This window comes from Schistocerca gregaria, chromosome 6 (assembly GCF_023897955.1).
Source record: "Schistocerca gregaria isolate iqSchGreg1 chromosome 6, iqSchGreg1.2, whole genome shotgun sequence".
NCBI classification, from domain to species: Eukaryota; Metazoa; Arthropoda; class Insecta; order Orthoptera; family Acrididae; genus Schistocerca; species Schistocerca gregaria.
Genome location: NC_064925.1, coordinates 34,071,313 through 34,086,657, shown reverse-complemented (window position 1 = coordinate 34,086,657; position 15,345 = coordinate 34,071,313). Strand labels below are relative to the sequence as shown.

At 40.9% G+C, this 15,345-nt stretch overlaps 1 protein-coding gene across 2 annotated transcripts in view; it reads right to left on the bottom strand.

Annotated features, from left to right (window-relative positions):
* Positions 1-15,345, bottom strand: part of LOC126278416 (TRAF3-interacting protein 1) — a 272,794-nt gene that overhangs the window by 96,847 nt on the left and 160,602 nt on the right. For both annotated transcript variants that reach the window (XM_049978524.1, XM_049978525.1), the window contains 2 exons: positions 14,051-14,249; positions 5,364-5,424 (listed from right to left, as the gene is read on the bottom strand). In XM_049978524.1, coding sequence (XP_049834481.1) covers positions 5,364-5,424; positions 14,051-14,249 — 260 coding nt within the window. The remainder of the gene's footprint in view (positions 1-5,363; positions 5,425-14,050; positions 14,250-15,345) is intronic.

Below are 15,345 nucleotides of genomic sequence, written 5' to 3'. Positions count from 1 at the left end.
GTTAATTGCAAAATGTTTTGCACACCTTTAGGGTAATTCTTCTTTCTCTTTTAACTCACCACAGAGATCAAAGGTGTTGGATAGCATTCTTTAAAAAAGCTTTCCCCATCTGTGTAACGAGATGGCATTACCATTTGTGAATAGTAAAAGATGTTTTCAAAAACAGCAAAAAATCTTATTACTGGTATGGAAGTCACTGAAACAAGTGAGAGCATAAAACTACCTGCTAATACTGAAAAAGCTGGCTCATACTACCAAAGACTGCAAGATAACGAATTCATTTCCTGATTATCATTTTTCTACAATATAAAGTCTCATGCAGGCATACTTTTTAATCAGCTTCAGAAGAAGATAACCAAACTGACCACAGCAACACAAGCCAACCAGAACTTTGAAGCGGTAATGCAAAAGATCAGAGATCACAAAACGATGCCTACCAAGAAGCCATGGATTCTTGATGGCATAAATGCATAGATGATTTGGAAGTGTGTGATGCCATCATTTCTGAAATAAAATTACGTTTTCAGTTCACTGGACACCTCATTGCAGCACACTTATTTGATATAAATCAGTTTGACAAATACATCACTGATTTTCCAAACAAATACCTCGAAATTAAAGACAAACATACATTTCTGGAAAAAAAAGAAATTTGAAGAGTGAGTTTCAATTCTTCTAAGCTAGGCCTGAGTTGAGAACAGTTGCTGATGCTGTTTCATTTCTTTTGCTGTTTCTAGAAGATGAACTTCATGACACATTGGCGAGACTGTTCAAGTTTTGAAACTGCTAATCACGACGCCTATCTCAACATCAGAAGCTGAGCAGTGCTTTTCAATGCTCAAGAGAATTAAAACATTCCTACGAAATATTATGAAAGAAGAATGACTGAGTGCCTTACGCATGCCATCTTGTGTAAAGTCATTTGTGTATAAAATTGAACATTTCAATCTGAGACCACATATTTATTTGCCAAAAAGAAGGAGTGACGAATTATTTTAAAATACCATTCCTACTAATTATTCTGAAAATGTCTTCTCAAAGTGCAGGAGTTGCTGCTTTAGGTGAGTACAATGCTTTTAGCTTTAAATGTTGGTAATTTGATTAAATTTGCTTCATAAAATCAAGATTACAAGTTTGAATAATTTAGGCATGCTCTATTATTTCTTGTACTGGCACTTACATTGTAGCAGACACTTTTCTGGCAGTCGGCCACGAACATAAAACAAACAAGGAGTCGAGGGGAGAAAAGTGGACTGGGGAGGATGAGCCATGCCTTCCTCTCACAGGGCTGATAGCCTACATTTGTGTTCTATGCTCCTGGGAAGGCAGAACTGATGTAATAATGTACATATGGATCACTGATTCCATCTGGTGTTATGAAAGTCATATTTGTACCCTGTGACAAAGAAAGATTGCTCTCTGCCTCCTTCATTTCAAAATTAGAAAAGGAAACAACCAGCAAGCACAACTCGAAGCAAGATGAAGTGCATGTCATTTGGTAATGGCTAGAGCACAGAAATATAAGAGTTATCAACTCTTCCTCCCCCCCACCACCACCACCACCACCACCACCACCAATGGGATGCCTCAGCAGCTGCCACTGATATGCAATAAATAGTATTTGCACCAAATAAAACTGAAACAGCAGCAGCTGAGTGGCAAACACACCAATGGAGAGATTAAATTGGAACTTATAGTATGGCAGTCCCTTCGCTGTGAACCAGAGACAAATTACAGAAAGGGACAATATGTGGAAGAATTTAAAAGCAGCAAGAGGAATGAAAACTCCACAAAATTCTGTATCAAGATACCATAAAAAAGTGGGGAAGTAAGTAACATGTTCAGTTACACCAACTTAAGTCTTTGCACAAATCTCACATAAAAACTGGTGGAATGTAAATACTTTAGGAGTAAAGGAGCCCACTCAACAAAAAGCAAAAGTGTTCAGATACTGACAGAAAAAAACCATTTTTTTTTTTGTGTTTCTGTGTCAATGATTCACCCTTCTGCTTCTTACTGACTGGTCTCCTATTCTCCTAAAGTATATAAAACCAGACTGATATTAATGTTCATTGATGAGAATGGTTTTGTCTATTATACATATTAAAATACACTTCTGGAAATGGAAAAAAGAACACATTGACACCGGTGTGTCAGACCCACCATACTTGCTCCGGACACTGCGAGAGGGCTGTACAAGCAATGATCACACGCACGGCACAGCGAACACACCAGGAACTGTGGTGTTGGCCGTCAAATGGCGCTAGCTGCGCAGCATTTGTGCACCGCCGCCGTCAGTGTCAGCCAGTTTGCCGTGGCATACGGAGCTCCATCGCAGTCTTTAACACTGGTAGCATGCCGCGACAGCGTGGACGTGAACCGTATGTGCAGTTGACGGACTTTGAGCGAGAGCGTATAGTGGGCATGCGGGAGGCCGGGTCGACGTACCGCCGAATTGCTCAACACGTGGGGCATGAGGTCTCCACAGTACGTCGATGTTGTCGCCAGTGGTCGGCGGAAGGTGCACGTGCCCGTCGACCTGGAACCGGACCGCAGCGACGTGCGGATGCACGCCAAGACCGCAGGATCCTACGCAGTGCCGTAGGGGACCGCACCGCCACTTCCCAGCAAAATAGGGACACTGTTGCTCCTGGGGTATCGGCGAGGACCATTCGAAACCGTCTCCATGAAGCTGGGCTACGGTCCGGCACACCGTTAGGCCATCTTCCGCTCATGCCCCAACATCGTGCAGCCCGCCTCCAGTGGTGTCGCGACAGGCGTGAATGGAGGGACGAATGGAGACGTGTCGTCTTCAGCGATGAGAGTCGCTTCTGCCTTGGTGCCAATGATGGTCGTATGCATGTTTGGCGCCATGCAGGTGAGCGCCACAATCAGGACTGCATACGACCGAGGCACACAGGGCCAACACCCGGCATCATGGTGTGGGGAGCGATCTCCTACATTGGCCGTACACCTCTGGTGATCGTCGAGGGGACACTGAATAGTGCGCGGTACATCCTAACCGTCATCGAACCCATCGTTCTACCATTCCTAGACTGGCGAGGGAACTTGCTGTTCCAACAGGACAATGCACGTCTGCATGTATCCCGTGCCACCCAACGTGCTCTAGAAGGTGTAAGTCAACTACCCTAGCCAGCATGATCTCCGGATCTGTCCCCCATTGAGCATGTTTGGGACTGGATGAAGCGTCGTCTCACGCGGTCTGCACGTCCAGCATAAACGCTGGTCCAACTGAGGCGCCAGCTGGAAATGGCATGGCAAGCCATTCCACAGGACTACATCCAGCATCTCTACGATCGTCTCCATGGGAGAATAGCAGCCTGCATTGCTGCGAAAGGTGGATATACACTGTACTAGTGCCGACATTGTGCATGCTCTGTTGCCTGTGTCTATGTGCCTATGGTTCTGTCAGTGTGATCATGTGATGTATCTGACGCCAGGAATGTGTCAATAAAGTTTCCCCTTCCTGGGACAATGAATTCACGGTGTTCTTATTTCAATTTCCAGGAGTGTATTTTTACACAGACACATAAGTGATATATATGAAGGAAGGAAAAACTGTCATGGCCTAGCAACAAATGACTGATTTCAGCTCAAAAATGCACTTTATATTTCGGGATTTCAGCCACACAAGCTCCATTTCTTGACCTTTTACTTTGGCCACACACCTTTCAGCCATCTCCGTAGTGAGCTGACAAACTGAAGGCAACAGAGAAATTAGTTGAGTCCTTCACAGTTGTAAGAAAACCAGTATTGGTGCCAATGTTTTTCAGCCACAGATATCAATACGATCTCAGGTAGCATATGGTAGTTCTGTGGCTTTGCAATGTGTCCACGGCATAATTTGGCAAACTAAATGAAGTACCTACTGCCCTACTGAAATCTTATGATGCTACTGATGATGACGATGAAAGAGGATATCATCAAAAGTTTGAGATTCAATACAAATCTGACAGGGCAAGAACTCCCTGCAGCATTTACCCAATTTAAGTTTTTCATATTTGTAATCCCTTGGATTTAGTTGACTTGATAACCTCCTTTAAATGTGTATAATTTATTGTGCAATTGAACTTTAATGGATTTTTTGGAACTCAGGTGGGGACCTCACACTTTTCAGTGTTTAGGGTTAATTGCCACTTTTTGCACCATACAGATATGTGACCTGTGATCTGATTTTTCTGAAAGTCACACAATTCAGATCTTACTCCATAGGCATGCAACTGAATTAGAAGCCATTTGTGAGTAAAAGTGTCGAAAGCCTTCTGGATTTCTAGATATATGGAGTCAACATGGATCCCCTGTCGACAGTACTCATTACTGTGTGCGAATAAAAGAGGCAGTTTTGTTTCACAAAAATGATATTTTCTGTATCCATGTTGGATATGTGTCAACAGATTATTTTCTTCAAGGTTATGCCACTGTGTTGAAACATATTATATGTTCCAGAACATACTACAAATTCATGTACAAAATATGGGTCTATAATTCAGTGGTTTACTCTTATTTCTTTTTTGTGAATTGGTGTGACCTGACCAACTATCCAGTTTCTAAGGGTAGATATGATTGCTACAAATGGAGATATTTCATCGGCATACCTCCAAATGGAAACCTAGTTGGTACACACTGTGGACAGGAAGACTTGCTTTGTTGCCCAGATGGTTTATACTTCTCAATTATTCAGGTTGACAGCAGTTAATGATTCAAACTCTGAAATATTTACTGCATCTTTGATGAATAAATTTCAACAGAACACAGTGTTTGGTAACTCCACTAAAGTGGCATTATCCTCGGTAACATTACTATCATTACTGCACAGTAAAGGGATTGTGTATTGCCACTGACATACAATACAAACAACCAGAATCTCTTTGGACATTCTCCCATATTTTTACATCGGATGTCATTGTAGAAACTATTAAAAGCATCTATCAATGAAGTCCGTGCAGAGTTATGAGTGCCTGTAAAACATCCCAAATTTTGGATTTTTGTGTTCTTTTAAATCTGGTATGACTTTTTCACTGCTTGCAGCAGTGTGTTGAGATGTTTTGTGTACCATGGGGGATCTGTTCCATCTGTTATTAATTTATTTGGTATAAATCTATCAATTGCCATCAATGTCATTTCTTTGAACTTAAGCCACATCTGGCCAATACTTACACAGCCAGTTTATACCTTATGTTCACAGAAACACTAAAAGTGACTACAGCTTCCTTTTGCAATGTCTGTCAATTCTACCAATAATGACATCTACTGACAGTTTTATTTCAGTTTTTGATGTTAACTCAACAACTAACATCAATAGCTCTTTAATCAAACTAATAATCATTTTATGTAATACTTACGAGCAGACCTTTTTCCTTTCTTTGTTGCTGTGTCCAGTTCTGCAGAAAGCTCTTGCTTTTCCTAAGACAAAGACAAAACTATATATCTACTCAATATCAAACACAACACAGTAAAAGCACATACAATATTGACAATATGATAAAGTCCAGATTGCATAGTACTCCAAAGCACATGCTTAGGTGCGCAAAGAAGTGTTATTTCTAATAGCTGTGGACTGTTTCATGCCAAAAAGCTCTTAACACACTGATTTTTTAATAAGCCAAACCCCTTATCTGGGGATACCCTTCACATGATTAGCCTCTCCACTTGTTATGAGATTGGCCATCTGAAGTCTAACACAAATAAGACCCAAAGAGTATACATTTCACTTTTGAAGCAAAGAGACATGGGAATGTTTAAATTTTGAACAGAGAATAGCCATTTTAGATGGTTGTGACCACCCAAAATACACAGGGCTGAAGTTTGCTCATATTCTAGAAATTAATATGCACTGTGAGGAACTGAAATGGAAATTAAGTGTAAGAAATAGCTACACATGAAAAATGACTGTTTCTAATTGACTTGAAACAGAAAAGGGAGGGGGGGTGGGGCAGGCGGGCAATTGCAGAGTATGATGCTGCTGCACCAGCCAATGAACCAACTACCAACACAAAATAGGATGAAGTGACTCCAATCACAAGCTTTACCTAACAGTGGTCTCCTTTGTAGACTGACAGCATTTTCCTAGTGCCCTGCCAATGAGCCAAAGTCCCCTCTGACTGAGAATAAACGAATATTCCATTTTATATCCACACAAGCTGTTACACCCAGGTATTTGTATGAGTAGACAGATTTAAACTGTAATTCTTTGACGATGTAGTCAGAAGATACTACTATTCCGCATTTTGTAAAATGTACAGTTTTATATTTCTCTTCATTTACAGGAAGCTTTCAATACTAGCACCAGTTTGAAACTACAACCCACTATGTATAGCTCACATAAGGATCATGAGGATAAAATTAGAATAATTACTGTATGCACATTACCATTCAAACAATCATTCTTCCTACAGTCCATATGTGAATAAAACAGGAAGAAACCCTAATAACTGGTACAATTTGATGTACACACTGCCATGCATCTCATGATGATTTGCAGAGTGTGGCTGTAGACATTTGCACAGCTTTTTTCAGGTAATACATTACAAGTAACTGCATCATATGCAAAAGTTTGGGTGTTATTTTAATACTGTCAGCCAAATCATTAGCAGACAACATAAACAACTAGGCTCCCAATGCTATTCCTTGAAGTTACTTCCACTTCTGTTAATGACACTCCAGCCACGATAATATCCCAAGTCTTCCATACCAAGAAATATTCAAACCAGTCACAAATTTTATTTTATATCTCCTACAATCTTACTTTTGTTAATAAACATTTGTGTGGTAGCAGCTCAAACTCTTTTCGAAAGACACGAAATACTGCATCTGCCTGAACCTCAACACATGTTACTCAGAATGTCTTGAGAAAAGCACAAGTTGGGTTCACATGATCAGTGATTTTGGAATCCATGTTGATTAGCAAGGAGGAGATCATCAAGTTCAAGACATGTCATTACGTGATATCTTAGGTTTCTCTACAAGATTAGTTAATGGTGTATACCTGGTAGAACAACATTAATATATCATTATGTTTGAGTGCAAAAAATGTTCTAAGATTCTACAATAGATGAAAGTAAATGAGAATGAACATTAGCTTGGTGGATCACTTTTGCTATTCTTCTTGTAGATGGCTATGATTGTGCTTTCTTCCAATGACTGGTCAGAATGTTTTGTTCAAGGGATCCATGGTATATTATGGTTACAATGTGAGTTTCCTCTGTTGTGAATTTTGTACAGGTTCTATCAGGGAACCTTGTTTAATTTTAGCAATTTTAGTTGTTTCTCAGAGTCACTGACACCAATATCTATATCACTCATCTTTGTGTAGGTGCAAGAACTAAACTGGTGCAAATCTCATTGATTTTCCTTTGTAAAAGAACATTTGAAAATACTAGTTCATGATTTTTGCTTTTGCTTTACTACCCTCAATTTCAGTTACCACGTCATCCATGAGTATACAGACACTAAATTTGGTGCCACTAACAGTCTTTTCTTATGACCAAAATTTTTTGGATTTTGTGAGAAATCATTCAATAAGGTTTTGCAATGGTAATCATTGAAGCCTTCATGCATTGTCCTTTTGAAATCCAAAAATGTTTCATTCAGTATCTCTCTATTTTTGTTTTTACATCTATTAGTGACTGGTGTTTCTTTAGAAATTTGTTTACAGTGACTGTATAGTTTGTAGGGTCTCTCCCATCAGGAAATTTTCATCTAAGTGCTTATCTATCCAGTGCTTAGTCAACTGTTCTTCTAATGTTCAGCCACAGTTACTCTACATGCTTCTGTACTGGTCAGTTCCTCTTCATCTACCTTACTGAATATCTACCTTACTGAATATGTAAATCTTTCTACTTGCTTTACTTGTCACTTATACAATGGTAATCATGGCCTTATGTTCACTTATGTTCACTGACACATATGGACATCCAGAAAGGTCAGGTCTATTTGTTCCATCATGAGTGGGTCCCCTAACCATCTATTCTGGGTAATTTTCAAAGAAGGCATTTAGTAATGTTTCACAGGACATCTTATCACATGCACCTCTTAGAAAACTTAACCATCTCAAACGACTGCTGGATGATTAAAGTCTCGTCCAATGATGATCGTATGAATGAAGGGTGAGTAGGGCTAAACATCCTGATAACAGTACGATTATTTAGGATATAAGATCTGTTGCTTCCAAAGGAAATCTCAATATAAGGAAATGTGGAAATCTAAATCTGAGTTTAGCCTGCATCCTCCAAGAGTAATCACAGTATCTTACCAATTCCTCATTTTGCTCATCTATATGATCTATGTCCATTTCAAATTGTTCTGAAAAATTGATATCTTTTGCAAAATAAAACATACAGGGTGCGTCAGAAAAATGTATACACACTTTCAACTGTCATAGACCAGAAACTTCCTGGCAGATTAAAACTGTGTGCCCGACCGAGACTCGAATTCGGGACCTTTGCCTTTCGCGGGCAAGTGCTCTACCATCTGAGCTACCGAATCACGACTCATGCCCGGTACTCACAGCTTTACTTCTGCCAGTATCCGTCTCCTACCTTCCAAACTTTACAGAAGCTCTCCTGCGAAACATGCAGAACTAGCACTCCTGAAAGAAAGGAGATTGCGGAGACATGGCTTAGCCACAGCCTGGGGGATGTTTCCAGAATGAGATTTTCACTTTGCAGCAGAGTGTGTGCTGATATGAAACTTCCTGGCAGATTAAAACTGTGTGCCCGACCAAGACTCGAACTCGGGACCTTTGCCTTTCGCGGGCAAGTGCTCTACCATCTGAGCTACCGAAGCACGACTCACGCCCGGTACTCACAGCTTTACTTCTGCCAGTATCCATCTCCTACCTTCCAAACTTTACAGAAGCTCTCCTGACGGAGACGGATACTGGCAGAAGTAAAGCTGTGAGTACCGGGCGTGAGTCGTGCTTTGGTAGCTCAGATGGTAGAGCACTTGCCCGCGAAAGGCAAAGGTCCCGAGTTCGAGTCTCGGTCGGGCACACAGTTTTAATCTGCCAGGAAGTTTCATATCAGCGCACACTCTGCTGCAGAGTGAAAATCTCATTCTGGAAACATCCCCCAGGCTGTGGCTAAGCCATGTCTTCGCAATATCCTTTCTTTCAGGAGTGCTAGTTCTGCATGTTTCGCAGGAGAGCTTTTGTAAAGTTTGGAAGATAGGAGACGGATACTGGCAGAAGTAAAGCTGTGAGTACCGGGCGTGAGTCGTGCTTTGGTAGTTCAGATGGTAGAGCACTTGCCCGCGAAAGGCAAAGGTCCCGAGTTCGAGTCTCGGTCGGGCACACAGTTTTAATCTGCCAGGAAGTTTCATATCAGCGCACACTCCACTGCAGAGTGAAAATCTCATTCTGGAAACATCCCCCAGGCTGTGGCTAAGCCATGTCTCTGCAATATCCTTTCTTTCAGGAGTGCTAGTTCTGCATGTTTCGCAGGAGAGCTTCTTTAAAGTTTGGAAGGTAGGAGACGGATATTGGCAGAAGTAAAGCTGTGAGTACCGGGCGTGAGTCGTGCTTCAGTAGCTCAGATGGTAGAGCACTTGCCCGCGAAAGGCAAAGGTCCCGAGTTCGAGTCTCGGTCGGGCACACAGTTTTAATCTGCCAGGAAGTTTCATATCAGTGCACACTCCGCTGCAGAGTGAAAATCTCATTCTGTCATAGACAATTTATTTTCCATTCTACGAGGTTAAATCTCTGTGAGAAAGTAATGTTATGTTTCTTCAACAGGTGGCAGCAGTGGCAAGGAAGTAACTGCAACATGCAGGACATGCGTTTCAGCTTTGAAGCGCGGAAGCAGATAATTATGTGGTACTGGAAGTTTGAGAATGTAGCTGCAGTTCGAAAACAGTGGAGAAGTGAGTATGGTACAGAACCACTTTCAAGGTTAACAATTACACGTCTATGAGACAAATTCGAAATTCATGGAACAGTGTGCGATATGCGTAAAGGTCAATCAGGGCGACCTCGTACAGCTACAAGTGATGATTCCACAACTGCGGTCTTGGAACTGTTTCAGCGTTCACCTCAAAAATCTTCAAGGCAAGTGGCACGTGAGAGTAATGTAAGTGCTAGTAGTGTGCTACGCATTCTGAAGAAAGGCAAGTTTTGTGTGTACATTCCAAGTCTGGTGCAACAGCTAAGTGACGACGATCCAGATCAAAGGTTAGAATTCTGTGAATGGATTCTGGAGATGGCAAGAACCGGGATTTATGGGTAGAATAATTTGATCGGATGAAGTCCAATTCAAACTCAGTGGAACTGTCAATAGGCACAATTGTGTTTACTGGGCTGAAGATAATCCTCACATTACAGTAGAAAAGGCTGTGAATTTGCCTGGTGTAAATGTGTGGTGTGGTTTGTCTGCAAGGGGACTCATTGGGCCTTTCCGCTTTGAAGGTACTGTTACTGGAGAAACGTACTTAACAATGCTTGCTGACTCCATACACCCTGCCATTCGTGCATTATACGGTAACGGTGAGTTTTATTTCCAACAAGACGGTGCCCTGCCGCACTATCATAGGGACGTACGAACATACCTGGATCACAATGAGCCAGGCCAGTGGATAGGACGCAGGGGACCAGTCGAGTTTCCTGCACGCTCTCCAGATCTCACGCCGCTGGATTTCTTCTTATGGGGCACAGTAAAAGATGAGGTGTACAAACGTAAAGCACGTAACTTGGACACACTTTGGAATGAGATTCAGGCGGTGTGCACAGAAATCTCATTGGACACTTTGGTGCGATGTATGGAATCAGTGGTGACTCATACTCAGAATCTGTTGTGAAGGCCTGTTTATGCTTCAGTGTTGTAGCAAAATCAATACTTGTTGTTATCTATTTTGAGGTATGAGATAAGGAAATGCTGTGTCATTCACAACTGAATCAATGACTGCAGAAACCGCTTCAGTCACGAAAATGCAAAAAATCGTTTTCAATGAAAAGATGCTCAGAAAGGCAAGATACATGTTGAGTGCAAGAACCATGTTAGTCTGTTGAGTAGATCCGTAGATACAGGGTGTCTTTTTTGAATGCTGAGTGCAGAAATAACATGAGTCAGAGACTGATGTGGTTTCTGCTCCCACCGCTGGATCGCATGACCAGTCTTGCCCCTTTTGCTGAGCATGCACCATGTGTTTACCAGCCTAAACAGCTGCTCTTATCAAAGTCTATGTTTTGTTGATTGTTTTCAACATGCTCCATGTTCATGCTTAACATTTCCTGTTCTACGTTCAATATGTCTGTGAGTACCAAAAGCAGTGAAGGTGATCATGAAACAGCTCCTAAGAAGACAAGGAGAAATGAAGAAAAACATTGAAGAAATGTCATTAGAATCTCTAAAGGTAGTGGGGTGGAAAGAGTGTCTCATTCCATCTACAACAACAGGTGCTGCTTGTAACTGTAAATTACAATGCTTTACTAAGTTTACTGATGATGAAAAATCTGAATTTGCTGTTAATTTGAATCAGTTGAAATCAAAAGACCAGCAAGATATTTTCTTACAACAACTGATTGAAAAACAAACCATTAAGCACTGTAGTCCTCGTTCTGAACAGCCAAGAGAAACAGCAGTCAGTTTTGAATATTTCTTATTATACAGAGAAGAAAGGAAAAAGAGTATGCAAGAAAGTGTTTATTTCATTCTACAGCATTACTCAGAGCAGGGTTCACAGGTTTACTGATCTCCTAATAGAGGGTAAATCACCTCAAGATAAACAAGGTAAAAATCTCAAGAAGAACAGGATTTCTGCCGAAGTTTGTTCTAAAATACCTGAGCATATTTCATCATTCCCCACCAAGATTACCCACTATGGCACCAAAGATATCAGTTATCTTGATTCTGTTAAGTATGAGTTTTATCTTATAAACTTTCATGACAACTATTCATTATGGTTTGGACATCCGCAGGTAGATACCTGCATAAAATGTGAAGAACTTGATGTAAAAATCAAGATCTCCTCTATCGGTGATGCAGCTAAAAGGGCTGCTCTTGCTGAACTTACTATCCACAATAGACAAGCCAAGAAATTTTACAATAAACTTCAAAGCGTCACCAAGTTATGTGTGGAATGTGAAGACACAGTCACTCTTTCATCTGATTTTACACAAAATCTCCCCCTTCCAGCGAGCCCAGTTCAGGATATATTTTACTTGAGGCAACTCTGGGTGAGTTGTTTTGGGATTTAAAAAAACCTAAAAACTATGAAATCTAAAATATTCCTATACCATGAAGGAGCAGCCCACAAAGGAGCCAATGAGATATGCAGCATGCTATTGAAATACATTGACACTAGTATTCCATCAAATCTGTATTTCTTTTCCGATGGCACCTGCGGACAGAATCGGAATCACACCATGATAAGATTCTGCCTTGCTCTTGCAGATACAGGACGTTTTGAACAAATTTTTCATTACTTTCTGTTTCGAGGGCATTCATATCTTCCAAACGACTGAGGTTTTGGTACTATTAAGAGGTTGATACATAAAACTGATCAGATATATACTCCTGATGAATATGAAGAGTGACAACTTTCCCATCATCAAGCTACTCACCATTGAAGTGGTAGTTGGTGGAAGGAATATTACACACAAAAAAAATTATCCAGAGAATGTTGAGGAGGAGTATGCCAATAGAAGAAAAATTCAAGTTTGCTCCCACTTGATATACAGAGTTGCGCTATAACTCTAAAGAAAAAGGAGTAATCACAGCATACCCTTCCACTGATGGATTACAAAAGCACAGCCATCAGCTGCTGAAATCTGCTTCCCAGAACGTAGATATCAATTTTCCTTCAAGTATTGCAGCCTACCAATCAGGGAAAGTTCCAATCAACATCAATAAAATGGAACACATCAAGAAGATGATAATTCATATTCCTGAAAACTTCTAAGTTTCCTATGATGAAACATTTACCAGGCCAACCACCGCACATGACAATGATATGATGGTCGAGAATGATCTATTTTAAGAGCGTTTTACTTTGTTATATTCCTGTTTTCTGATAGCTTTGCAATGTTGTAACTTCATTCTTGATATAATATGGAAAAATATAAACTTTAAATGAATGATTATCTTTTTCCAAGTTTTCAGCTGTCTGTAAAAACCAGTTGAGTGCAGAAACAGCGTAAGTCCAGATCAAATTTTAAATTTTCCTGAACCTGTTGAAATTAGGAAATTTTTGCATGACAGCAACATATATGCATGTTTTACAGAGGAAGAAAAAGTTAAAATATTTGATAATTTGGAGAGTTATGACTTTTTTCTCTCTCCTGAAAAAATTGCAATTTGTTACTGAAGTGGTTTCTGCACTCACTGATTCAATTGTAAATTAAGTTGTACAGTGGAAACATTGTTATTATAATACAGTAGAGTCATTGAAAAAGTGATTAAGTGATTTCAGTAGCTTGAACAGATTGGAGCTCTCTTTCAGCACCCAAATCTGCAGAAGGTGCACAAGTTCACATCTATCTACAACAACATCAAGATGATATGTTATGGTCTAGTGGCACTACACAGAAGGTCCATCACAGCAAATAACTTCAAGAATGACAGCTGCAAGATATTTGCAAGGTAAAAGCCAGCACACATATAATCTGGGTGACACATCATTGACGGAGTGGAACACATAATACCAAAACCCCATCAATTAAACTCCAGGATAAAGCCCTTCTTTTGCAGTAGAAACCACATACACATTCACAAAAGAATAACACACACAAATATGGCCACTGTTTCAATGCACCAAAGACTGACTTGGCATCCAGAGACAGTGGTCATGCGTGTGAGAGTTGTGTGAATACGTGTGTGTGTGTGTGTGTGTGTGTGTGTGTGTGTGTGTGTGTGTGTTTTCTACTTCTGATTGAGAACTTTGTCCAGAAGCTGAAATATTTCTAGCACTTTTTTCCACTGTACCTGTCTGTGATTCAGCATCTCATATTTGTGGAAGTAGAAATCTGCCCTTTCTGTATGTATGTAACAGTTCATGTAATAAAATGGTAAACTGCATGCTAATCAGTAAAAAGTCAAACCTTTCCTATCTTCATGCTGGTTTCTATTATGGAAGATGGTAACTCCAACAATTTAGTTTCATGTTGTTTTGTAGTTGGTTTAACATTTTCTCCCTCTGCTGGTAAAATATTTTCATGCTCCTGTGCTTCTGCAGTGTCGGATCTCACATCCTTTTTCTTGTGTACTTCAGTCATGCCTTTCTTATGCTTCGCTTCTGAACTGTAATGAATACATAACAATATGCTTATAAATTCCTTGATTAGGGCATTCACTGTTAATAAAATAATTAGCTGTTTTCTTCACTGCTACATACTGAATAGCAGAAGTGTTGAGTCTATCATCAGGCACACAGAAAATGGAAACTTAGCTAGCTTGCAGACGAATTCTTTAATGAGATAGGTTACACACACACACACACACACACACACACACACACACACACACACACACACACATGAAACTACAGTGTGTTGGCTGAACACACAATGCCAGGAACAGCAGTTACCAGGTAGGCTGCCTCTGCAGAGGTTATGTCAGGTGGTGGTGAGCAGAGGGACAGAAAAGGAGGAAGTGGGAGGTAGGGTTGGGACATTGACACAAGGGCACTGAAGTCAGAGAGATGGTGTAAAGCACCATGACTATGTTGTCGTGGAATGGTTTAGGAGGGGTTGACACAACGGAGGAAAGGGGCCAACAGTTGAGAAGCAGATGTGGGTACAGTGTTTTAGCACAAGCTGAAGCCAAGAGAATTAGAGGAACAAAGAATGTGTTGCAAGGACAGCTCCCATCTACATAGTTATTACAAAAGTAAGTTCTGGGTGAAGGATCCAAATCGGATGGGTTGTGAAGCAGCCATTGAACTTGAGCAAGTTGTGCTCAGCAGTGTGTTCCATCATAGGTGATCAATTTGCGTCTTAGGAGGGCGGATTCATTCTGTTGAACAGCAGGCTGATGGTTATGCTCACATAAAATGCTGTGCAGAAATCACAGAAGAGTTAGTGTATGACATAGCTACTTTCAGAGATGACCCTGCCTCTGATGAGATAAGATAAGCTAGTGACAGAGCTAGAGTAATCGGTACTGGTGGTGTGGCAGCAGGGGGAAGGGGGGGGGGGGGGGGGGGGGTACATAGGGTGTGTCTCGCACCTGGGTCTTCCACATGGATATGACTCACATTGTAAGGTGTTGGGTGTGGCAGTGGCATAGGAATGGACCAGGATTTAGTACGGATGGGAAGGTGGTGGAAACCCAGAGTAAGAGGGGTTGGAAGGATTATGGGTAGGGTGTTCTCCTTTTTTGGATACAATGGCAGACA